Below are 27,020 nucleotides of genomic sequence, written 5' to 3'. Positions count from 1 at the left end.
GAGGAAGTTTGTGGGGCAGACTGAGAGCATATTAGCCAGGAGGGGGTGACGCAATTCTGAAGACGGTGACACAGTGTCAGAGGAGTGCGTGGAGTAGCTTTCGCTGTCCAACATAAGAAACAGGCGCAGTCACTGTAGGATTGTTCATCCGGCTGCTGATTTGCCACAGTATCTATCTCCAGATAGAGGTATTGCTTCCAAGGATATTCTCTGAAGGGTGAGCCATTTCTGGCACCCTATTTGTATTCAGAATCTGCTTAATAATAAAACCCTCTACATGCTGCATCTGTTTTCCCGCATTGGGTTTTTCTAGGGACAATTGTCCAAAAATAACAGTGTCCCTTGTGTTGTCTCAGTTCATTTCAGTTGTTGATCTGTATATTTGTGAAGGTTGCATTTGTGTTTACTTCGATATTTATGTATTTAAAGAACTTGTTAATGCAAAGAACAAGTAGGAGATAGTAAACTAGACAATGTTGTAGGGGTTTCTAATGTGTTAGATTCAAGAATTTTCACATGGTATCAGAGGGATTGCAGATCAAGGAAGACTGAAGACACCAGCAGAAGAAATCTGAGGATTTGCAACAGAGAAGCAGTTGCCCCGAGAGACAGCGTTGTTCCAGAGATGAAGAGGTAAGAGGAGTAACACAGTGCTAAGAGGTTGATGTAGAGGCTCACGTATAGCCTGCATTAGCATTCTGAGCCAGGAGGAGAGCCAGTGCAGAGGCAGAAGGAGGGGCAGATCAGGCCTACGCAATGCCCGGCCATCTTTCTCAGCGAGGAAGGATTGACGCTGAGGCTAGGAGGAGCTGATCCAACTCTCACTGTGATTGCGCAAAGCCAGAAGGGCTCAGATTCTTCAGTTTTCGGGGCTAAGGGAGCTGTGTAGATTATGATTTGAGGAGCTAGTGAGACGTCGTTTTTATCTATGCGGAACATAGTCTAAGGAGACAAAACCAAGGTAGAGGGAAGCACTACCTCGACGGATTTCTAGCCAAGAAATCTAGATCCGAGTTGCAATGGCAAAAGGGGATTGGAGAGGAGTGATTCGACAGTTGGCAGGAGGATTTCCAGGAGAGAAATCCGAACTCAGAGGGAATCTAGCAAAGAAGAGCAAAGATGGCAGTGAACGGATTGAGGGATCATGATAGATTGGATAGGGCTTCCAATTTTGTCATCTGGAAAGCCAAGATCCTGGTAATCCTGGATAAACATCGCATCAAGGACTATCCTTTGAAAACCGTAGTTGTCCTAGTTGACCCGAATGCCAATCAAAAGTATGAGGAGGCCATGGAAAAGGCGAAATGCATGATCCTAGATGGGGTCAAGGATCATGTCATACCACATACTGCTGAGAAGAACACAGCGAATGAGATGTGGCAAATGCTAACCACTTTATACCAGGGCTCTTCCATGCAGCGGAAGATGTTATTGGAGAATCAGTTTAAGTCATATCAGATGCAGAAAGGAGAGGAGATAGATCACTTCCTCCTTAGGTTGCAAGAATTCGCGACCAGCTTACTTCCGTGGGGTCTACACCAGATCCAGAGTTTATGGTCAGGACTGCTCTGAATGTCGTCTCCGAGGACTGGGAAACGTTTGCCCAAAGCATTTTGGGTAGAGCGACTCGCCCCAGTTGGGAAGAGATGTGGGCAGCGCTTCGACAAGAAGAGATCAGGAGGTTGACCAAGGTGGGGAGTAGTGGTAAGGGAGTTCGAGTCAAGAAAGAGGAAGAGGAGAATGCAACTCTAGCATCTGCAGGATAGCAAGGGAAGAGGAAGAAGAAGGACGTCTCCAAGGTCAAGTGTTTCAACAGTGGGGAGCTGGGACATTATGCATCTCAGTACCCCAGGATGAAAGGCGAGGGAGAAGCTTCTGACTCAAAGGCAGCTCTAGCAAAAGCAGAGAAGGATGTCGAAACTGATGACGATTGTGCCATTAGTGCTCATGCACCTCTAGAGAAGAGGTGGGGTGACATCGAGTTGTAGTCAGGAGGACTACATGCAAGGGCAAGATCCCTAAGGTGCCCAAACTCTTAGATCACATCCGGCTATGGGAACCCTTAATGACAGTAGCATGATGACAGGTGTCGGGTGGAGCAAAGTGTGGCGGAGTAGCAATGCAAGGCTAGAGTGCAGAAGTTTGTGGCAATGCAACAGAGGTCGCAGTAATGCGAGAGACACAAAGGTGTTTGCAGCAGCGAGTGGCAGCAGAGGGAGCACAGGATAGCAACAGAGGCAATGTCAGCATCACAAGGCTTCCAGACTAACCAGGATGTCAGTGTTTGGGTGAAGTCAGTTACTTAGTTCTCGGTAACTGAGTTGCAGTGCAGCAGTTAGCAGTGGCAGTGTTATGGGCAGCATGATGCAGCGTGTTGAGAGGGAGCTGCAGTACAGATGTAGCAGTGGCAGTGGTAGTGTCATGGGCAGCGTTACAGGAAGCAACAGTGCAGTGGATGTAGGCAGTAGGCTTAGCATCAACACAAATATCAATGCGGAAGATCAGTGTGATGTTTCAATGGTGAAGCATTACTAGAGCACATTCCTCGCTAAAAGGAAGTGTTGATTTTTGGTAGCATCAGATGAGTTCTAGCCATGAAAATTGGTGGAGAGGCTAAGGCACATGAAATCTCCAAGGCCCAGAAATCATTTAGAGAAATTCCACCCAGATGAAGAGATATTAAAATAATTAATATTTTTAACGAGACCCTAAGTCTAAACTTAGGAAAATTAAAATATTAATGTGTATTAATATAATATGGGTGAGAAAGTTCTAAAGAGGATCAAGCCAAATCTAATCTTAGCCATTGATTAGGGACTTTATCTCGGCTGTTGAATCGTCAACAAGAAAAGTATAAGAGGAGGCTTGAGGGTCAGTTGGAGACACACCAAGATACCAAGAGAGATCAGTCCGTTCGATTTTCTGGGGCGAGGTTTGCTGAGGAAATCGAACAAGTGATCAATTGCAATGAGGGGCAGTTCAGCAGGAGGTCGAAGAATACATATCAAAGAGGCAGCAGAGTGCCGGAAGAGGCAACGCAGAGCCTAGGAAGGCTGATGCAAAGGTAGTAAGGGTTGACGCAGAGGCTAAGGAGGCCAGCGCAGAGGGCCAAAGAAGCTGACACAGAGGCCATAGAGGCTGACGCAGTTGATGCAGAGAGCTTCAGAGGCTACGTTGAGGAAGTCTGTGGGGCAGACTGAGAGCAGATTAGCCGGGAGAGGGTGACGCAGTTCTGAAGAGGGTGACATAGTTCCAGAGGAGTGCGTGGAGCAACTTTCACTGTCCAACACAAGGAACAACCACAGTCACTATAGGATTGTTCATCCGGCTGCTAATTTGCCGAAATATCTGTCTCTGGATAGAGGTATTGCTACCAAGGATATTCTCTGAAGGGTGAGCCATTTCTGGCACCCTAGTTGTATTCAGAATTTGCTTAATAATAAAACCCTCCATATGCTGAATTGGTTTTCCAGCATTGGGTTTTCCTGGGGACGATTGTCCAAAAATAACGGTGGCCCTTGTGTTGTCTCAATTTATTTCAGTTGTTGATCTGTATATTTGTGAAGGTTGCATTTGTGTTTACTTCAATATTTATGCATTTAAATAACTTGTTAATGCAAAGAACAAGTAGGAGATAGTAAACCAAAAAATGCAATAGGGGTTTCTAATGTTTTAGATTCAGGAATTTTCACAGGATCTAGATTATCCTCATCCAGCAGAAGCTCCTTTCTCGTGATGATGATGTATGATGAATTCCTTCTATCATGCTCGATGACTTTCTTTCAACCATATGCACTACTCATGCTTTTAATGAGGTTATCAAGAGCTACTTCCTTTATATGATGGTTGTTACATCCATGTAGACTTCTACTTCAGCTATTCTTTCAAGCTTTTCTAATGATATTATGAGCTCTTGCTTCAATGGTATGCTTCTAGTATGATATCATCTTCTACTAAGATGCATCTCGTCATAATGCTTCTCATCTTGACTACCATGGTGGAGATCTTTTCACCTCCCAATTCTCCTTGCTATGCATTCGAGAAACCCTAATAATGAAGATCTATCCCTTTGTATTTCTTCTTATCAGGTTCTTCCACTTCTTCAGTGATATGAGCCTCATTTCTTTCTTTCCTCTTGTTGTACTTCTTGAACTTCAGACAATCTCTCTTGTCGTTCCCATATTCTTGACAGCCATAGCATTGGACTTTTTGACACATTCTTCTTCTTTTTATGAGACCCAGATTTCCCAAACTTTCCTTTTCTCTTAGCCATGGCAGCAAATGCTTGAACTTGTTCACCAGGTCCCACATTGCTCTTTGCTTTCAACCTGATTTCTTCAATTTTACACAATGACCAAAGTTCATTGAATTGGGGCGGCTTCCTTCTTTCCAAAGATACTAGATGTGAAATTGCCCCATTCCTCTAGAAGTGCATTGAGCACTATAGAGATCATTTCTTTATCGGACATTGTTTCTCCCAACTCTTGTAGTTGGTCTCTTATTTCTGATACCTTCATAAGATATGGGGTTATTCCATCTTCCTTTGAGATCCTCATTTTGTACAGCTCATTCCTCAAAGATATCACTTCTCCTGTAGTACTTACAGAGAACAATTCTATTCACTTGTCATTTATTTCTTTTGATATCTCCAACTTTGATAAATAAGGTATGAGGGGATCCTTGATGGATTCAATGAGAATCCTTTGAGTCCTTACTTCCCCTTTCATATACTTTGCTAGAGCTTGAGCTTCTTCCTTTGGAGGCTTAGTGATTAATCCCTTAACATGTTCAACGACTTCATTTTCTATGAGGATCAAATCTGTCCTCTTCTACCATGTAGGAAAGCTTGATGACCCAACCAATTTGTTGTTTTCCTTGCAAAATGAAGTCATTTGATAGTAGATTCGGTCATAAATATAAAGGTACTTACTTGTCAAGTGAAGATGTTCCTTGATGACAATATCTTCAACTTGATGCCCTTGATTTTGATGATGATGTTGATAATAGAAGATGTCTTCTTGATGAAGATATTCATTCAAAAGTGGTCCTTCAAAGAGAGGAAGATCCCCTTGATTCCTTGATGATGATGATAACGCCTCTTCTTGCTTCCCTTGAATGTAGGGACTTCAAGATGCTTCAATGTGTTAGTCCTTCTAGGTAGGGTCCTTGAGATCTTCTTAGATGATGATGTGTGAGCTTCCCAACAATGCTTCAAGTGAGAAACCCTTCTTTCGATAAGCTAGGGTTTTGAGGTCTTCTTTGCTTGTATTCGGTCCTTGTGAATGTCTTCTTGATGGTACGATGTCAATGTTTTGATCTTTCTTGATACTCCTTTTGATAATCCTTCTAGTGCTTCGGCCTTTGAGTGTTCTTCTTTTAGTTGCCTTTCCTTGTCTTGTCACCTTAGCTCTAAGTCCATGTTGAGAAATCTAGGGGCAACTAGATTATGTGATTTCTCTTATTTTGATAACTGCTTGTATTGTATTTTTGCTTATCTTGATTAGATTTTGTTTCGCCTTAATTATTATTGTGTTCTTTTCATCAAACAGCTACCAAATCATAAATAACAGTGAGGCAAAAGAACACAAGATATAGGCGATCAACCAGGGCCAAAACCTCTTCAGGTGAGAGGAAAACCCACAAGAATTCTTCTCTTCTTATAAAATCTTCAATTAACAAATTCCAAGACCTATGACCCTTGACCAAGACCCTCCAAGACCAAGTCAACCTTCCTTCTTGGTTTGCACAGCTTCCAGCAACAAATTCTGCAACTTCAACCTAGTAGATTCATAGCTTCAACCTTGATGCAGCTTCACAACTTCGACCTTGATGCAACTTCACAACTTCGACCTTGCAGCATCAAAGCTTCAACCTAGAAGCTGCTTCACAGCGTCATCCTTGCAGCTTCACAATTTCGACCTAGAAGCAGCGTCACAGCTTCAACCTTGCAGCGTCACAGCTTCAACCTAGAAGCAGCTTCGACCTTGCAGCTTCATAATTTCGACCTAGCAACTTCAGAATTTCATCTTGCCCAGAAACTGTAGAAACCCTAACATAAGAGAGAGAGAGAGAGGCCCAAAACTTGAATCTTGCTCTTCTTCTTCATTTTCATCATTTTTCCAACTTCTATCTTCGGAGATCGAATTTGCTTGACAGTGTGTTCAAATGAGGTCGAGTTCCTTCTTATTTATAGGATTTTGAGGGGTACGATTTGCTATCTTTAGGCTGACTTGCCCCTTCATGTAGGCCGACTTGATCTTTGCACCATGATGAGGTCTTAAAGGGTCTTTTGACTTTCTTTCAACTCAAATAAATTTTCTTTACAATATGTAACATGCCGAAAAGGGTCTTTCACACATGACAATGACTTAATTGACTTTTAGACTCAATGACAAGCCCTAGAAGCACTCAACGGGTGCTTGACCAAAAAATAAATCTCCCTTGAGCATGAAACCCATGCCTCAAGAATAACAATAATGTTAAAATTCGCAACTAGAGCCAAACTCCATGTGGGTCATCTTATTTATGGCAGCTGATATTTTTCTTGGATCCCTCTCATCAAGAGGTGTAGGATTGATCTAAAGATCATCCGATTCCGATATGTATTCATGGAGATATGAATTTATTAGTGTTATGGAACAATTCGTCAAGGTCGGCCAACAAACAAATAAACCCCACTTGTGCTCAACGTTTTAGTATAAATAAAGGAGGACCTCAAGTCATTTAACACTCATCTCTTGTTATCTCACTCTTCACATGTTTTGGGTTTTTGGTGGAAGAGGAGGTCTAAGGGAGATGCCTTCTACGCAGCCCAAAGAAGGATCATCTAGGAGAGCACTAGTCGCAGACTTGTAGGAGATTTGGCCACAGATCTAAGAGGCCCTAATCCACAGCTAGAAGAGCCCTAATCCGTAGCTAAAGGGAGCCTTAATCCGCAGCAAAGGGAAGGCCCTAATTCGCAGCTAGAAGAAGCCCAACGATGCCCTACCTAAGGGTGGTATGAAGATGCCCTAGCCGCAGCAAGAGAGGATCAAGAAGAGGACAGTTTGTTGGGTTGATTTGCAGACTGTCCTAGGACTGTTTGAGGGATATCAAGACAAGTCCGAGTTGTTGTTCAAGGGCCGAATTGCTGGGTAGTGAAGGCCGAAGAGCTAGGGGGACAAAACGATAAAGAAGGTGTGTTTGGGCATGTGTAAGGTCTATCTCATGACAGTCACAGAAAGAGCTACGTAGAGGGCTGTTACGGTGGACTAGCCCCCAGAAGGCAGCGTGGACAAAGAGGAGGCTTCACTAGGAATGCTGCAAACCTTTGAGGGTTGGTTTGTGGATTGTCATAAGGGTTTAGGGTTGCAACACGTGCCCTAACTAGGGTTGTCACAAACGCAAAAGCAAGCATCAGTTCAACAGTGTTTTGCAAGGGTGTTAGATCCTAGTTTAGGATCAATACTACAGTTGGTTACTGTCCTGAAAGGTCACCTAGATGTTGTTGTTGTAGGCGACAACAGGGGGTATGATATGCTGAACATATTATGGAACAAAAGCAGTATGTACAGCAGCATGTATAGGTACAACTGTTGAGGTGGAAGCAGTATGTACAGCAGCGTGTATAGGTACAACTGTAATGATTGCAGCATAGTGGAGGCAGTATGTACAGCAGCATGTATGGGTACAACTGTGACTGGTGTAGCATAGTGCACCGTGATGGGTACAACCATGATTGGTTGCATTTCCGTGACAAGAGCAACTCAGTGAATGGGTGCAGCGTGATGACGAGAGGCAACACGATGGAGAATCAGTTGAAGCAGCTTGTCTTCAATTGATCTCATGTATCATCTTCTTAGAGATGATCTATGCTCTTATCTAGATAAGTCAAAGTATTGACTTTTGTTGTAAATGTACTATCTCTCTCTCTCTCTCTGCTAAACTATTGAAGAACATATAAGAAAAATTGATCAAGGGTTTCCCCACATTGGGGTTTGTCCCTCGCTAGCGCCACATCTTGTGTCCTCTTGTCTTGGCTTGTCTTCTGCGATTTATGTTTATGTTCTATCTGCAGTTTACTTTAATGCTAATGTGATTGCTAATCTAGAAAAGATATTGAGCTAACTATGAAAATTGAAATAAATTGCTCTAAGCATAGAACATACCTAAACTTAACATGGAATCAAAGTTGAGGTGAAGACAATGCCCAAGCAAGAGTGAAAGAGCAATCACCGAAGACAGTTAGCAAAGGACAAAAGGATCAATGGGTTCCTCACCCCTCTTCAGATTCACCAAGTGTGAAATCGAAGCAGAGATTATTATCAGAATGGCGCAGTGGAATATGGCCTACCTAAAGATCACTTCATTGGGAAGACCAGATCTCAGGGTAGAAGGAAAGGCAAACAACTAGTTCGGCTATTATGCGAAGGAGTGTCTGAATGGAAGGGACACATCACTTGATGATGATAACAATCATTCCAAGGACATCTTCAATGGTCAAAGGAATGACAGGTAATGCAGGTCATCAAGGAAACAGCTGACTCTTCGGAGAAAGAAAGGAACCCCAGGTATGAAGAATCAAATGTTGTTTCTGATATGATAAAGAAGCGTTATCTTGTATTGGCCCTCTCCTTCAGATTCTTTAGGAATCTAGCTTATCCTTTATAGTGCTTCAAGGCACTTTATCAGATAGAAGGGTGCTCTCGCTAATTTGGTAGAGATGGAAACAATCATGGGATTATACTTGGAGCCGATGCCACCTATCCCAGAAAAGGTGTAGGGAATGTTACCCCTCAATTGAATGAGGGTAGCTCGATTCATTTACAAAATCTATTTTATGTACCTGATCACAAGAAGAACCTGGTGTCCATTTCGGTAATGGAAGTCAAAGGTTACAGGGTGGCATTCTATTAGAATAATGCTATTTAGTGTTTAATGCTCATTCTTATTAGTTGTTTCTATTTTTATCTTTTTAGTAGTTTCTTAGAAGAAACTTGTTGTTTCTATTTCCTAATAGAAACTTGATGTTTCTATTTCTGTAAATATCTCTGTATTACTTATTGAGCTTCATTTGCTCATGTAAATCAATTCAATTCATTCATTGATTATGGTATCAGAGCACAGGTATCTTTTGAAATAATTTTTCATTGCTTGAAAAATTTTGTGGCTCATTTCGAATTTGCTCTCTAGATTTTGAATTTCTTGCAAATGCCATTGTTTCATCTGAGTGAGTGCTTTCTAGCTGTTTGAGTTGTTCTTAGGTGGTTTCATGAGGTTTTCATTGGACCAGACGCTGTTCGAATTTATTTTTTTTACTGTGTGGATTCTTTTTACGCTGTTCGTGGTGATTATATATTTCCAGAGTGACGGATCTGAAATCGGCGAAGCCGCCCACTGCCGCTGCGTCTAACACCGGATCTGTGCCACGAGCGTGGACTGTTGGTCACAACACCACGAAACTGACGTTTTTTCGCGGCGCCCACTTCTGCAATCAACTAAGAGACCGCTGCTCGGGCTGAGAGACCAAGGCTCGAATCTCGGTCGACTCAGCAATTGACGGCAACGCACAGGAAAGACTGTTGCGTCAGCAATTGATGGATGAGTATATAGACGGTATTTCGTGCAGGCAAGGAACATTGAATCTGGTAAACTATACCCGACGCCGCATTGATTGTTCGTCGCTGATGGTCAAGAAGCCAAATCCCTGAGATCTGCCAGTTTCCCAGTTGTGTATAATCTTTGACTTCTATTGTCGATTGCCCAAACAAAACTCCCGACAAAGCAACGGTATTCGATCTCGGCTGAAGCACCGAAGCCTCGACAAATCAAGAAGCCTGTTAACTTGGAACGATGGAAAGGTACGTGTTTGAAAATGAAATTTTCAAAGATGCTTTTACTCATGGGTTCAGGGTTGGCAATTTGTGTCAAGTTGCAGGATGGTCCATTGGAGATCATGACATATCTCATCTATAACACCTGAGATCTACTTTATGAGGCCCTAACCGATGTGAGCCAAATGGTGACTCGGATACCTAAATTCAAGAAGAGCATGAAGGTACATGTCTGAGATGTACCGAAGGAAAATCTTACAAGGGGACCATTCCCCTCATGTAGCAGGTCCACAGGTTTGGAACAACCCGGAGGGTTTGAGATTCATGATTGGGAATCTCATGTATACAGGTGGAAGAAAGCCCTCGGGCCTAATATAAGAGGATTGATAGCTGTCTGATGAAGCTGAGATTCACTAAAATTGAAGCCGATCCAAACCATTATTTGAAGATTGTGGATGATAGACCTCTCATACCGGCACCTTCTAAGAAACGACCTATTCATGACAGGTGCAGACCCTCTCGCTTGCAGAAGTAAGAGGGAGTTGGATTCCAGATATGGAATGGTAAACTGCAAGCTCATGACTACCTCGAGGATCTTAACTTTCAGAAGTTATATGGTGGTGATGCCAAACCAGATTTGGGAAATGCCTCTGAGTTTCATAAACTCATCTGCATTGATGTTCTTGGTGAACTCCCGTCCGTATATATGCTTTGCAGTTAGCATGGTGAGCTCATGTTTGGTTGAGCCTCACTAGATTAGTGCCAAGCTAAGTCACCTGACACGGGGATTCGAGATTCCTAGGATTCAGGATTCGTGGTGTCGGATTCAGACACGTCGACCCCCCGGAACAGGACACGTAGGATTCGTTATATATTATTTTATTAAAATATATATATATATATATATATTAAAAATTAGATATTTCTTATACAAATTTTAATTAATGATACAAATTTATTGATTTCAAATACAGATCTTCATCTATAGCTATTAGCATGCATAGTACATACAAAATTCAAATACATGTCAATCTATTATCTACTTCTTATGCTTGGCCCTCTTGCCACCACGAGAAATGTCTAATTTTTTAGTCTTGTTGGAAAATCAGGATCTTTGTCATTAATATCACCCTCTAAGCATTAATATCCAGAGGTAGCTTTGTCATTACCTCTGTATCTGTGTAGGGATCTTTGTCACTAATATCACCCTTTAAGCATTAACATAAGATAGAACAAGCATAACATGTCAAGTCAAGATTTTGTTTGAGTGATGCATAAATTTTTAGGAGGGTCATGATACAGGAGTTCGACAACCAATGTCACTAACATCAAGGTACATAGAGGGATTGGTGCTCTTGATTAAATACGAGTTCCATACCCTAATACATGACAAAATTCAATGGAAACATTGCAATCCCCCAATCCTAAAATCCTGAAAAACTAATAAGTTTGCTGGATTTTGAATGAAATCTAAAATTCTACTTTCTCCATATGAAATCCAATGAGGTCGGAACCACTCTCGAACATCCCGAGTCATTTCATGGTAATGTTAAAAATTTAAGTAAAAGGATGAAAATGAAGATTAAGGAGAATGTCACTTTTACTTTAATAAACATTACCATGAATAGCATATCAATACTAGGGCATAGACTTGATCATTAAGCTGCCAAAACGCTTGCCAAATGAAAATATGCGTGGCCGTAATGACCAAATGCGGCCTTTTCATACCCACGCAGGTCACTTTTTCCGCCTAACGATTCCTGGAAAACAGGACACGATTTCCAAAATCATGACACGTAGTCGGATTCGACGTGTCAAAAAAGGACACGACATGTCATGGTTTTTGGACACGAATCTCGAGAGAATCGTGTCAGACACGATGGGTTTGGGATTCGTGGGGCCTATAGGACGAATCCGGTTTCATAGGTGCCAAGAACCTTCTTAGATATCTTCAGGGCACAATCTCTCATGGATTGAGATACATTGCCGGAAATATGAAGCTGCATGATTATTCGAATGCTGACTGGGCAGGCAGTGTGGAGGATCGCTAGAGCACTTCTCAGTGTTGGTTCTCTCTGGATTCTGCTTCGATATCATGGATGAGCAAGAAGCAGAAGTCGGTTGCTATAAGCATCGTCGAGACCAAATACATAGCTACGAGCGTCGAGTATGATCTCGTGTGAAGCTGCCTGGCTGTGGAAGCTCATCAGTGAGCTGTTTGTACACATGATGAATACCATTGTGATTCTTTGTCACAACTAGAGGGGATTCGATTATTGAGGAATCCTGTATTCGATGATTGCTCCAGCAGATAGACATCAAATACTATGTTATCTAGGATATGGTAAGTCGATGAGCGAGGAGGCTCTATCGCATTGAGACTGATGTACAGGTCGCAGACAGTTTGTCAAAGCCCTAGGGAAAGGACAAATCTGTGATTTTCCCAAACGACTTGGAGTCGTTGAGAGCCTTCGTATAAGGGTCCTACATGTTGCATACACTGAGCTCTGGGAGCTCTGGGGGGCTTGGGGTACTTACTAGAGCGACATACGACCACAGGGCGACTCACCCTCCCCTAGTGGTGTGCTATGTACAGGGTGGCAAGTTCAACCTTTCACTATTATACCTCGTGGCGACTATGGAACAGGATGATTAGTTCTCCTGTGGGTCGGGATGATTAGTTCTCCCGTGGCAACTATGGAACAGGATGATTAGTTCTCCTGTGGGTCGAGATGATTAATTCTCCCATGGTGACTATGAGCCAGGATGATTAGTTCTCCTGTGGGCTAGGATGATTAGTTCTCTTGTGGCCACCAATGGACAGGATGATTCATTCTCCTGTGGATAGGATGATTAGTTCTCCTATCGAGGAAACTGTTTTAAGAAACGGCCGTTTCGAAACCGAAACGGCCTGGTTGATCCGTTTCAATAGCAAAATTAGTGACCCGGCCATGGAAACGGTCCGGTTGGCCGAGTCATGGGTGACTCGGCCAACCCGGCCGTTTCCGTTATGACTCGGCCGAGTCACAAAGGAACGGCCCAGGCACACGTAAACAGCAAAAAATATAATTTTTTAATGGATTTTTTAATTGTTTTTTGTTTGGTTTGGACCCCAAACAGTTATATGAATATGCTAAATGATTTTTGGGGTCCATTTCCCCCTCCCAAACCCTATTTAACACACCCAAGTGCTCTCATTCACTCACAGCAGTCTTATGCATTTGAGTGAGAGTCTTCTTTGAGAGTTAGTGAGCAGTTCTTGAGCTTGTTTTGGAGCAGCAATGAGGAGTCTTGGAGGAGCATTGTAGCTGGAGTGAGGAGCTTCTTGGGCAGCCATTTGGAGCAGCATTGAGGAGCTGATTCTTGGAGCAAGCTTGAGGAGGCAGTTTGTGCCTGGAGGTATTTTTTTCCACCTCTATAAATCTGTTTTTGCTTAGTAAATTTTAGGTGCATATCTAGAAAGCTTAGAGAGTGTTTTTTGTCAAATAAATGAACATTGAATCAATGTTTTCTTTTTTTTTCATTTTCAGATTGTTTGCTTTCATTTCCTAGTCAAAAAAATGGCACCTAGAGCAAGATATCCTGCTTGGGCATATGTTGAAATGGTTGATAGTCAAATGCAATGCAAATTTTGCCATAGGAAAATTAAGGAAGATCCTGGGGGCATTCATAGGCTGAAACAACACTTGGCAGGGATTAAAGGCCAAATCACCCCATGTACCTCACCAGAAATTGGGGAGATTAGAAAGAATTTGTTGGCCAGCTTTGAGAAATTTAAAGAAGATAAGGCTAGGCAAAAAGACATACAGGCTGAAATTGGGAGGAAGAGGGAGATACAAAAAATGATGGCTACCAACCCCCACTATGATTTTGAGGGTTCTTCCTCTATCCCTCAAACTGAGGCGTCCAACCCTTTCCGATATGTTCCTCCCTCTTTTGGTTCTGTTCAAGATAAGGGAAAGGGTAGAATGTCAATGAAAAAGGGTGATGTGACTATCAAAAGTTATTTCACTCCCTCCTCTCCATCAGATGCACATGGTCCTGAAGTTAGTAAAACTCAAATGCAGCCCACTTTAGATGACCATTGGAAGAAAGAATTGAGGGAGACTGCTTGTGATTACATAGCTAGATGGTGGTATGATGCTGATATCCCCTTTAATGCTGCTTGTTCACCATATTATGAGCCTATGTTTGATGCCATACATGCTGCTGGAAAAGGCTTCAAAGGCCCTACTACGCATGAGCTAAGGGGGTTTCGTTTGCAGAAAGAAATTCAATCCATTAATGAGTATTTGCAATAGTTCAAGGACTCATGGGCAAGAACAGGGTGTACCATCATGTCAGATGGATGGACTGATCAAAGAAACCGTACCATCATAAACTTTCTTGTCTTCTGCCCACAGGGCACCATGTTTTTAAAATCAGTTGATGCATCTAATAAGATAAAAGATGGCCACTTGTTGTTTCAGCTATTGGATCAGGTTGTTGAGGAGGTGGGGGTGGCTAATGTTGTTCAAATCATCACAGATAATGCCTCTAACTATGTTCTTGCTGGTAAACTGTTAGAGGAAAAACACAAGACCATCTTTTGGACCCCATGCGCTGCACATTGCATAGACCTCATGCTTGAGGATATTGGAAAATTAGATTGGGTCAAAAACACTATAGATCATGCCAAAAGCATAACAAAATTTATCTACAATCATACATTGGTTTTGAGCCTCATGAGGAAACACACTGGGGGCAAGGATATTATTAGGCCTGCCATCACTAGATTTGCTACACATTTTTTGACATTGCAATCTATGCTTTCCGAACATAGAAACTTGCAAAAGATGTTTTCCAGTGATGAATGGAATCAAAGCAATTGGTCTAACAAACCAGAAGGCAAAGAATTGAAAAGGAAAGTCCATGAAGAAACTTTTTGGAGAAAGGCAGCAAAGATTGTGAAGCTTGCTGAGCCACTAGTTAAGGTGTTGCAGTTGGTGGATGGGGAAAGGTTGGCTATGGGCTTCATTTATGAGGCTATGGATCAAGCAAAGGAGCAAATAAAAACGGTATACAAGGATAGAGTGGCAAAGTATGGGCCCATTTGGGCAATCATTGATGAAAGATGGAACAATCAACTCCATCGCCCTATACATGCAGCTGGGTATTTTTTGAACCCACGGTATCATTATAAAGCTAAGGAGTCAGAAGCTTTGAGGGGGGAGGTCAGAGATGGAATGGTTGATTGCATTGAACGCATGATCCCATTGGAGTCTAATCAGCTGGAGATACACCGACAGGCCAATATCTTCAGCAATGCAGCAGGTACCTTTGGGAAGAACCTAGCAAAGATTGCAAGAGAAGCAGATGAGCCAGGTAAACAAAAATTTCAATTTTCAAATTCTTAATAGTTTTACTTTTTTTTTTAAGTTTGTTAAATCGTTTATAATTTGAAAGTTAGATATAATTTGTAATTTTGTTGAGCTAACTCATTACACTCCTATGTTTTTTGCAGCACAATGGTGGGAGGCCTTTGGTGGCCATTGTCCTGAATTGCAAAGGTTTGCAATTCGTATTTTGAGTCAAACTTGCAGTGCATCTGGGTGTGAGCGCAATTGGGTTGTCTTTGAGAGGATTCACACAAAGAAGAGAAACCGTTTGGATCAAAAACGGTTAAATGATCTAGTTTATGTCCAATACAACCTTCGGCTCAGACGAAACCATTTGCTGAACAAAAGACCTGATTCAGATCCCATTGTGTTGGAAGACATTGATCCAACATCAGATTGGGTAGTCGAGAGTTGTCCAGCAGAGTTTGATCCTGATGAGGATCTTGATATAGATTTAGATCTGGAGACATCAGTTGAACTTGAACATGTTGTTCAACTTCAGCGTGTTCAATTGAATGCAGATCCCAATCCACCAGCCTCAGTCTCACAGCCAGCAAGGACTCCAGTTGTAGGTGCTTCCTCTGCTCAGCCACGACAGAAGCGCAGCCGCATATCTACTCTATCTCAGCTTGCATCTGCTGCAGTTGCACAGCCTGCTAGTGGTACCACTTCTACAGTTGCAGTTGGGGATGATGATGATGAGGAGGAGCCATGGGGCCCCCTGTCTGACTCTGATGATGATGATCCAGAGATTGATCGACATGATCTTGGCTCCTCTGGCAGTAGCTACTAGCCAGTAGTACTGTAGTACTAGTACTGGAGTCTAGTCACCGTCACAGTTTACTTTTGTTGTAGAGGCCATTTCTAGCCTCCATGGTTATGTGTTTTTTGTTTTGAGTCTTCGATCATGTATGACAGTTGACTATGTATTGCCATTGGGTACCATTTTGATATAATGGATTGGTTCATGAGCCTACTTTGATCATATGTTGTCTTCCATCTATATTATAATGCTGTGTGTTTGGAAACATGAATGAAAATCTTTAAAATTATGTTTTTTTATAAAAAAAAAATATATATTTAATGTATTTTTTACAACAACAGAGTCATTGAAATCGAGTCGGCCGAGTCATTACCGTTTCGGAGTCGGAGTCGGAGTCGATCCTCGGCCAAGTCGGAGTCGGAGTCGGAGTCGATCCTTGGCCGAGTCGGAGTCGAAGTCGGAGTCTTAAAACATTGGTCGAGGCATCCTACCCATGCAGTCTGAGACTCATGGGAAGTACCTCTCATCTGATCAATGAGCAGGGAAATGGGGTTAGGGACCATAGTAGTACTATCGATGGACGCATCGTTGTATCTACCATACTCCCTATGCTAGGATGACCTCCATTGATCTGGGATCAACGAAACTGATATGGGATCAGTATGAGTGGTTTGAGACACTCTCTTGTGATATCGATCTGGGATCAATAAAACTGATTTCGGGTCAGTGGAGAATGGTATGAGACATTCTCGATCAATTCTTCTTCTTCATGGTTCAGCAGAGCAGAGCAAAGCAGAGCAGTGTAGGGCACTGATGGCAGAGATAGTACAATCAAACATATGGATCAGCAGATGGAGTTCTCCCTAGTTGAGAGGGAGTGTTAAAATTGGCAACTAGGGCCAAACTCCATGTGGGTCATCTTATTTATGGCAGCTGATATTTTTCTTGGATCCCTCTCATCGAGAGGTGTAGGATTGATCTAAAGATCATCTGATTCCGATATGTATTCATGAAGATATGAATTTATTAGTGTTATGGGACAATTCGTCAAGGTCGGCTAGCAACCAAATAAACCCCACTTGTGCTCAACGTTTTAGTATAAATAAAGGAGGACTTCAAGTCATTTAACACTCATCTCTTGTGATCTCACTCTCCACATGTTTTGGGTTTTTGGTGGAAGAGGAGGTGTAAGGGAGATGCCTTCTACGCAGCCCAAAGAAGGGTCATCTAGGAGAGCCCTAGCCACAAACTTGTAGGAGATTAGGCTGCAGATCTAAGAGGCCCTAATCCGCAACTAGAAGAGCCCTAATTCGCAGCTAAAGGGAGCCCTAATCCGCAGCAAAGGGAAGGCCCTAATCCGCAGCTAGTGGAAGCCCTACGCTGCCCTACCTGAGGGTGGTATGAAGATGCCCTAGCCGCAGCAAGAGAGGATCAAGAAGAGGACAGTTTGTTGGGTTGATTTATGGACTGTCTTGGGACTCTTTGAGGGCTATCAAGACAAGTCCGAGTTGCTAGGTAGTGAAGGCCGAAGAGCTAGAGGGACAAAACGCTAAAGAAGAAGGTGTGTTTGGGCATGCGTAGGGACTGTCTCATGACAGTGCTAGGCCGCAGGCCTTAGCATACAGAAAGAGCTGCGTAGAAGGTTAGGTAGTGAAGGCCGAAGTGCTAGAGGGACAAAACGCTAAAGAAGAAGGTGTGTTTGGGCATGCGTAGGCACTGTCTCATGACAGTGCTAGGCCGCAGGCCTTAGCACACAAAAAGAGCTGCATAGAGGGTTGTTAAGGTGGACTAGCCCCTCAGAAGGCAGCGTGGACAAAGAGGAGGCTTCACTAGGAATGTTGCAAACCTTTGAGGGTTGGTTTATGGACTGTCATAAGGGTTTAGGGCTGCAGCACGTGCCCTAACCAGGGCTGTCACAAACGCAGAAGCAAACATCAGTTCAACAGTGTTTTGCAGGGGTGTTGGATCCTAGTTTAAGATCAATACCATAGTTGGTTGCTGTCCTGAAAGGTCACCTAGCTACTGTTGTTGTAGGTGACAGCAGGGGTATGATATGCTGGACATATTATGGGACAGAAGCAGTATGTATAGCAGCATGTATAGGTACAACTGTTGCGGTGGAAGCAGTATGTACAGCAGCATGTATAGGTACAACTGTTGCATGGTGGAGGCAGTATGTACAGCAGCATGTATAGGTACAACTGTAATGATTGCAGCATAGTGGAGGCAGTATGTACAGCAACATGTATGGGTACAACTGTGAGTGGTGCAGCATAGTGCACCGTGATGGGTACAACCATGACTGGTTGCATTTCCATGACAAGAGCACCTCAGTGAATGGGTGCAGCATGATGACGAGAGGCAGCACGATCGAGAATCAGTTGAAGCAGTTTGTCTTCAACTGACCTTATGTATCATCTTCTTAGAGATGATCTATGCTTTTATCTAGATAAGTCAAAGTGTTGACTTCTGTTGTAAATGTACTATCTCTCTCTCTCTGCTGAACTATTGAAGAACATATAAGAAGAATTAATCAAGGATTTCCCCACATTGGGGTTTGTACCGGGCTAACACCACATCTTGTGTCCTCTTGGCTTGGCTTGTCTTCTGCGATTTATGTTTATGTTCTATCTGCAGTTTACTTTATGTGATTCTTAATCTGGAAAAGATATTGAGCTAACTATGAAAATTGAAATAAATTGCTCTAAGCATAGAAGATACCTAAACTTAACAAATAATAATTTTATTTTTCTCTTTTTCATTAAATACATAAAATCATGATTACATGTCATTATGAAGACCGAACCTAGTTACATATTTCAACAATCTGCCTCCCTGAAATTCCAGCAAAACATATAGGACCAAGTCATCCCTTTTTCAACCATTGATCAAATCAAGAAATTAGATATCCAAGCATCTGTCCAAAATCATAACATAAAATGCAACAGAAAATAATGTGTACTTAAAAGTTAAAACTGAGTTGTTTTTTTCATTATCTGTGTATGTGTTAGAAGTTAGAACCCATCCAGGAACCCTTATGTCCTCCCAGATATGGGGTACTCAGTAAGGATTCAATCTGGGATTCTTCCCAAATGAGATTGACATTCAAAGGAAATTCAGCATGTACATGGTACTGATCTCGGGTGAATTGTGGTTTGAATTGTTCCCAAATTTCAAGTTTGTGGTTTGAATTGTTGAATTCATTCAGCATTTGATTCCAGTAATATGCCATATACTGCAAATCACACAGTTAATGTGCTGTTTTAAGAACTGTAAAACCTATGGAGTCAAGAACTCATCTCCCCTGCCATAGAGTACCAGTTTTGTAATTAGAAACGTATTATTTTCATGTTCCAAAGATGATTTTCGAAAGATAAATAAAATTAATAAAAAAAAAGCGTTACAAGCTTCACTTGTAGATTGCACTGTCTTCCACATTCTGCATAATCATGTGGGTCTTAGAGTATTGTTGTGTATTCTGAAGAAACGTAACAAGCTAGTTTTCTATGACTTGACGTCATGTTTTCAGCTCATCTCAGCTCAAGCACAAGTTGTAGACAGTTGACTACAACATCTATAGCCATTTCCATTTGCCAATGTTTTCAGTTGTATTTGAAACATGGACTGAGTTAAAAATCTAGTATCTTAATGTTTTCTGCATTATATGGCATCTAAAACTGCAGTTTGCTAAATTTCCATTGAATCAATTAATACTAAGAGGAATACAAGAAAGATCACAAAATGAACGGAGATGTACATACCACAATCATGACGCTCTCATGGAAAATAAGAGGTGATATGAAGACCCAGAAAATATCATACACAAATGCACAGCTTAATAGAACGGTTGCAACCTATAAAATATTTCACAAGTTATTTTAGTTGAAACACATCACAACTTGATTTAATGAAATAAAATAGCACAAGTTAGACTGCGAATAATACCTTGATATTTGGTAATCGAGCTATTTGTAAAACTGTAATCATCAATGATATGCCCTGTGAAATAGTATTAACTTAGAACTCCATAAATACATGTAATGTATTATCTCAAGAAAGATACCTATACTAGCTTATTGATTTCTTCTTCAATTCCCAATTGTACGAACAAACTGCAAACTAAAAATGCATTATTATTTTGGAAATAAAAAGATTAATTTATAACAACAGGAACATCAATGTTACGAACAAAATTTGTATAATCAGAGGAATGCTCTAATACCAATGTAACGAACAAAGTTCGTATACTGCAATAATATTCAGAGCACTTTGAAGACAAACATATCCATTGTAGGACAAATAGTTATATGTAAGAATATTTGAATACAAGTGAGATGATCAATTGATTACAACTGAGGGTCTCGTATATATACCTAGACAGGTACCCTTTCACAAACGGTCATGTCCATAGAGACATGCCAATTCAGTAAATAATCTTTGTTTAATTAACTATTATTATCATTCTTCTTTATTTATATTATTTATATATATTTTATTCATAACATTGTCTTCCTCTTCAAAAAGTTGTCCTCAAAGCTTTATTGCTGACAAGGCCCATCATTTGTTCTTTGTCTTTGTCATCTATTCGCATCTTTTGGAATTCTTCAATCTGTGATCTTCGTTGATACAAGATGATAAGATCCTCTAAGTGATAAATAAAATTGTTGCACTGAGAAGGGATCGAACCATCCTACATTAATCTTCTGTGGAACTTGGTAATTACTTGATAGCTGGGATAATTTCTTATCGTCAATCTGGATTTTGCCGACATCATTATTCTTTAGAGCATGAGTTTGTTGTTTATGTTTTCACTTATACAGATACGCAGACTGATTGGAATGTCTGCTCTTGTGGTTCAGATGTCGATAAAGAGTACGGGCGATTTGATTTTCCCTTACCATGTGTTTGGCAATTTCCTGATTTACTTTAGGTGTCGATGTTGTTGAGTTGTTTACAGAAATTTTCGCTTGGAATGTTCATCGTTTGAACTGCAACATCTGAGTGTGTCTTTTCTTCAACTTGTTTATCCTCTTCTTGAGTTGTGATATTGATTGGTTCGATATTCATTCATTTATCTTCAACTTGGATTGTTATGATTGGAGGCTTCGATACTTCTTCTTAAGTAAGTTGTTCTAACTTGTTCCTTAGCAAATTCTTGTCACTTTTAAGCTTCTTTATTTGTGTAAGAAGGTTTTGATATGATTCCTTAGACATGAAAGTTCTTCGTTTTCTGAATTGTTGACTTTATCCTTAGTATCATTCTCTTCATCTTTTAAACTTTCGATTTGTTCTAATAAATTTTTATTAAGGTTCTTTAAACATAAATTTTCCTCTTCTTGTTCTGATAGGTGTTTCTTGAGTTCCTTCTTTGTGACCTTAGTCTCCTTCACTTGTGCAAGTAATTTTTCAACGTGGTCCTTGACGCATGGAGCATCGATGTTTAGTAATAGACATAAATGTATATATATTTTATTAATAAACTGAATGATGGGTTTTTACAATGAGGGTCCCTGGCTTATATACCGCCATGGGTACCTTTTTGGGAAAGGGCATCTTATGATCGTGCCCTTTCGTCTAATTACACTAAATAATTTTTACTTAACATTGTGTTAATTTTTGGTATGTTCTATGCTTAGAGCAATTTACTTCAATTTTTCCTATTAGCCCAATGAGAATATTCAGATTAGCAATCACATTAGCATGATAGTAAAATGCAGATAGAACATAAACATAAACATAAACTGCAGAAGACGAGGACACAAGATGTGGCACCAGCCAGGGACAAACCCCAATGAGGAGAAAACCTTGATCAAATCTTCTTATATTCTTCAATAGTTCAGCAAAGAGAGAGATAGTACAAATATACAAATCTGAGATTTTGTGACAGCAGTAGAAAAGCCTTGACCAGAGAGGTCAAACAGGACTGAATTTTTTATCCTTGTGGAGTGAGGAGATCTCCTCACAACTATTGCCGATCTGCAAGGAAAATCGAACTTCTTGAGATTAGAAGTTCCCTAAGGAAAATTTTCCCTATGTGTGTGCTTTTCTCTCTTCCACCCCAATGTTGGCTCTGCTCTAGCGTACTGTTGCAAAACCTCTGCATCAAGCTAGAGATCTGCCCAACGAAAAAAATATGAGTTGCTCCCTCTACCTTTGGAATTACTTGATCTGGAAGGATCGAATTTTTCGCCCCTCTTAGAAAAATTGGTCTTCCTCAAGCAACTCGGCCTCCTGGCAAAAGACTGCACTACACTAGGGAATTTTGGCCCGTTGCCCACACTGAGCAGTGAAATTCGTTCTTTTCGCCTCTGAGCTCTTCGGTTGTTCAACTCTGCTCTGATACCATGTGAAAATTCCAAAAACCGGAATCTTATTGTAGCAACTAGAAATTATTCTCCTAATTATTAATTTTATTTAACAATTCATTTAATGTTTGCTACAGAAAATACTGAATAAATCACACTACAATCTACACAAATAAAACCGCGGAAGAAAATAGCGCTAGAAGCTGAGAAATGCTAGCACACACACATAAAATTAACACAATTCTTTTTGGAAAAAAGTCCTCGGATAACCCAACTTGGGAAAACCGGTGCAGCAGCTGAGGGTTTTATTATTATGCACCAGTGAGAAATTCTGAGTACAACTGGATGCCAAAATCTAGCAATCCTATAGAGAAAAACACTAGCAAAAATCTAGTGAGGAATTTCCTCACCCCACAGGCAATCCCCGGCAGAACTTGCCTTCAGAAACTCATCCCTTTGACCCTCTGCGTCAGCGTCTGCGCTGCTCTACACAACCTGCTTGACATCAAGGCTTTGACTAGTCACTGATGAAGTCGTTATGCCTTCTGTTGACTGGAAATATGCTTCTCCGGCACTTTGTGACTCCTTCCCAACCTCTTGAACTAAAGACGTCTCTCCCTCTCAACAAATGGAACTTGCCTCTAGTAGCTACTGCGTCAGCTTCTCTCTGGCTCTTCTGCCTCTATGCAAATGCACTCGTTGGATCTGGAATACTTCCTCCAACCTCACTGTCTCTGCCCCTCTCACTGGTTTGATCTCTAACTCTCTCCGGCAACTAACAGTTGCTACTCTGGAAATCGATCTGCCAAGAAATCGAACTACTCAAGTGTATTCTCCATCACCACATCGACCTCCTCTTATAATCCTTTGTTAGAGCACCAAGGACCAAGATTAAAACATAATCGATGGCTAGGATCATCTCTGGATCGATTTGTGTGAGTTTCTAGATAATTCTTGCCTTGTCTTAATTAATACTGATTAATTAACCATATTCCCTAAGTTTAGACTTAGGAAATATCTAAAAACAGGTTAATAATCTAATTAAGTCATTCCTAGGTGGAATTTCCAAAAACAATTTCTCGGTTTTGGAGGTCTCATGTATTCTAGCCTCTCCACCAAATTTTGTGGCTAGAACACATCCGATGCTACAAAAACTAACATATACAGGTTCTTGGTTTCTTTTTCCTTAGCACATCTATGTTTAGGGTCCAATTTTTCGCCACAACATTTGAACTTACCTTCTTTCATTCTTTGCATTTCCAAATTAGTTTTTTCTCCTTCACGAAAATGTGGAGGATTATATTTTGTATTATCTGTGTTCACGGTTTGGGAAATCTTCGTCTCAAATATACTCTTTCAACTTTTGGCCACTACATCTTTTCGTGCTTCTTTTCAGCAACTTTTGCTTTTTGTCTTTCTTCTTCTATAGAAGTGATGTCATGAAGCTCAAGCTCAGCCTAGAGATGGGGCTCGAGTCTCGTGATGTATCAATGAATGAGACGAGTTTCTGATAATCCAAGTACTCGTGTAGCTAAAGTTTCCCATTCTCTAGTGTATTCATCCACATCTCCTTTTTGTTGCAGTGTGGTGAGCGCTGGGAAGAACTCTTCTTCCTTAACACCTTGGAACCTCTTAAAGAATGCAATTTTGAATTTCTTCCAACTGATAGCAAGTGTCGTCTTTTTCCACCACATATACCAATTGCATCAGTGCTATTTTTTTTTCTCGTGAACTTTGTTGCAATCTCTGTGTTATTGTAAGCATGCTCTGAAATATCACAAGAGGGCACATCACTTCTTGAGAACATTGTCACATGTTGAAAGACTTTCTTGATTAAAACTATAAACATTACAGTAACAATCAAAATGTTTTTAAAGGGGCGAAAAAGAAAAAGAAAATTCAGTATTTGTGTTAAAAATAAATCAAAATCTTCCTCATTTTAATGTGGATTTTGAGTCCCGGGGGCCAGCTCAATTGGTTAATTCGAAGTCTGTGAAATTGTGGAAACAAAGCAACCTAGGTTCATATCCCCCTTGTAGCAAGCCTGGTTTATGTCAAGGAGGACAGAGCATAAACCCCCAGAGTTTTACTAGTAGTTACATGTCAGGTGAGTTGCTGGGTTCCTCTGGGATACCAAAAAAAATCTGGATTTTAAAATTTTTCCACAAGGACATTCATTTTCTGTTTACAGCATTGACAACCACATCATATTTTGTCGGTTAAACCAATTTACTTTGTGAAATCCAATAGCCAACGTCAACTGAATCCTGATAATATCACTCCATAGAGTAGGGATTCAAACAGTAATAGTACAAAATAGCATCTTGACCCATTCTCTATTACGACCATCCAATTTCACATTAAGTTTAACCCAGATTGCAATGGGATTGTTCTCATTTTTTAGGGACCTTGTCAAATCTTATTACCAGAAGAATTTGAAATTGATAGTCACTACAACCCCAAGACAACAAGTATAAGAGCAAGATACGAAAGTCTCAGAATCTATTACAGCCACTAATTTTGACAAGTAGACCTTTTGACTTGTGAGTAAGATCTGCCAAGACCTAAACTTTGAATATAATGTTAATATTAACCTAATAACTTTAGTGCACATTTCAAGTAGTTAAATGGGTAAAAGCATTAGCAGAAGAAACTAAGAGTTCATGATAGATCATATACAAAACGGTTTCCAGCCTACCTTCATTAAGCTCCCTAGCTTCTTGTTTTGTTGTTTTACTTCCATTAATTATGCCTCCAACGCTTGCACTTTTCTATCCATCTCGATCATCTGTAAATCAGCTAATCTGTTTACATTATGGCTCTTCCAATCATGTGCTATTGAGTTCTTTCCCAGTGGGAGAACAAAGTAAAGCAAAGTTAAGAGTAGGTCAATTGATGCACGCCTGATCTTTTCATCATCATTGTCAACACCGTAAATCTCGAAGTATTCTTTTGCTTTATTGAACCATGCAACACTGCATTTCTCGTTACCGGCAAATTTGGAGAGCTCAAGTTTTGCTCTTCATTGATATGTAGCAACTAGTGGAGTGAAGAAAGGGTATTGATTCGAGAGTTGCATATTTGAGTATTGATCCTGGAGCTACATATTTTGAAAAATAGTGTTACTATTTTGTTGATTGGCCATGGACGATGCTTTTGGAGACTCAAGGTTCTGATGTGTGTCTGATGAGTTTGATGTATCCGAAAAATATGGATGTTGAGTAGCTTTGTTATTCTGGGGTATTTGATCATGAGTAATTTTCAATCTTTCACAAATAAAACTCAACATCGCCATGGATTGATTATGAGCTATTGATGTTGCATTTTGATTTTGATCCACCTTATTTGAAAGGATTGCATGATCCTTTTTAAACTCATTATGATTATGCTCGAGTTGATTTTCTATTCTCTTCGTTGTATCCTGAAGCTCCTTAATTTCATTAGAATGTTTGGTAACCTTATTCTCAAGATCTATCAATTTTTTACTAAAATCAGCCATCGTCATAGATGACAACATTGAACGGGTATGTGGTGGTGTACATTTATCCAACTTTAACCTTTTCCTTAACTTGACCCTAATTTATTTATTTATTTATGTTTTTATATAAACTATTTTTTATTTCTTTTAACTATTTTTTTATAAACTAATATATTTTTTTAAATAATTATAATATAACTTCATAGTTTAATTAAATAAATCTATAACTTGGGCCTGCAGTATGCCCTAAAACTGCTTCTTCTTGGCTAAGAGCTCGTCTTCTTCGGACGTAAGGAAACAGGTTAATGACCCAAGACCTAGAGGCATCTGGCAGGAGTGAAAGCCTGCCCCCTTGTGGACCACTAGCAAGTTATTCTAGGTGGCGTGGTTTTCCATGAATAACGATGATGAGTCAGGCTAAATTCGCGGATAGCAACGAGAGATGGTTGTCCTCACTACTAGTTTGCAATTGAATTATGATAGATTTTCCCACCTTGTGAAAAAAAAATAAAGCTATAACTATATATCCAATTAAATAAAGTTATAACTATAACTATATATAAAGCTATATAATTTTTCTCAACGTTGACCAAGGACAGACTGACATATGCAACAAGTAGAACAGCGAAGATGACTATCGGGACAGGGATGTCGATTTGTTTAACCCCGAAAACACGTTGCGGACAGCAATCGGAGCAAAGGAAGAACAGGAGTTGGGCGGCGAGAGAGACAGGTGGACGCAAAACAGACAAGCGGTGACTACAACAGTCGACATGCAAAAAAAACGGAGGTGTTTCATAGCAGAAGGGCAGCAAGGAAGATGGCGGAGGCAGCGACTGACAGGACGGACGATTGAACAAGGCAGAGCAGAATGGCAGATAAAGATGATGAACGGCTTCGCAACGGTGAGATTGATGACGGTTACAGTGTAACACCAGGACAACGATAGTGGAAATGGGAATGTAGGGCAGTGGATTCGCAAGGAGCGTGGCGACAGGGACACGGTCAAGGAGCACGATGGGGGAGTAATATGACTTGGGGACGATGGGTGCCAAGAAGCAGCGAATTACCAACCGAGGAATGATCATGCTCTAATACCAAATGGAGCATCGATGCTCAATAATAGACAGAACTATATATATATATATATATATATATATTTTATTAATAAACTAAATGATGGGTTTTTACAATGAGTGTCCCTAGTTTATATGTTAGTTTTTGTAGCATCAGATATGTTCTAGCCTTAGAGTATTACACTAAATAATTTTTTACATTAAAAGG

The 27,020-nt window shown here is 40.7% G+C and overlaps 1 protein-coding gene across 4 annotated transcripts in view; it reads right to left on the bottom strand.

Annotated features, from left to right (window-relative positions):
* The window catches only part of SPPL3 (SIGNAL PEPTIDE PEPTIDASE-LIKE 3), a 303,499-nt gene that overhangs the window by 156,664 nt on the left and 119,815 nt on the right, over window positions 1-27,020 (bottom strand). For all 4 annotated transcript variants that reach the window (XM_089446401.1, XM_089446402.1, XM_089446399.1 and 1 more), the window contains exons 9-10: window positions 19,899-19,952; window positions 19,715-19,807 (exon numbers count right to left, since the gene is read on the bottom strand). In XM_089446401.1, the coding sequence (XP_089302527.1) occupies window positions 19,715-19,807; window positions 19,899-19,952 (147 nt within the window). The remainder of the gene's footprint in view (window positions 1-19,714; window positions 19,808-19,898; window positions 19,953-27,020) is intronic.

Source organism: Pinus tabuliformis, chromosome X, assembly GCF_031772625.1.
Source record: "Pinus tabuliformis cultivar Carrire ecotype Pingquan chromosome X, CPIR1, whole genome shotgun sequence".
Taxonomy (NCBI): Eukaryota; Viridiplantae; Streptophyta; class Pinopsida; order Pinales; family Pinaceae; genus Pinus; species Pinus tabuliformis.
This window is presented reverse-complemented; position numbering and strand designations above follow the sequence as displayed.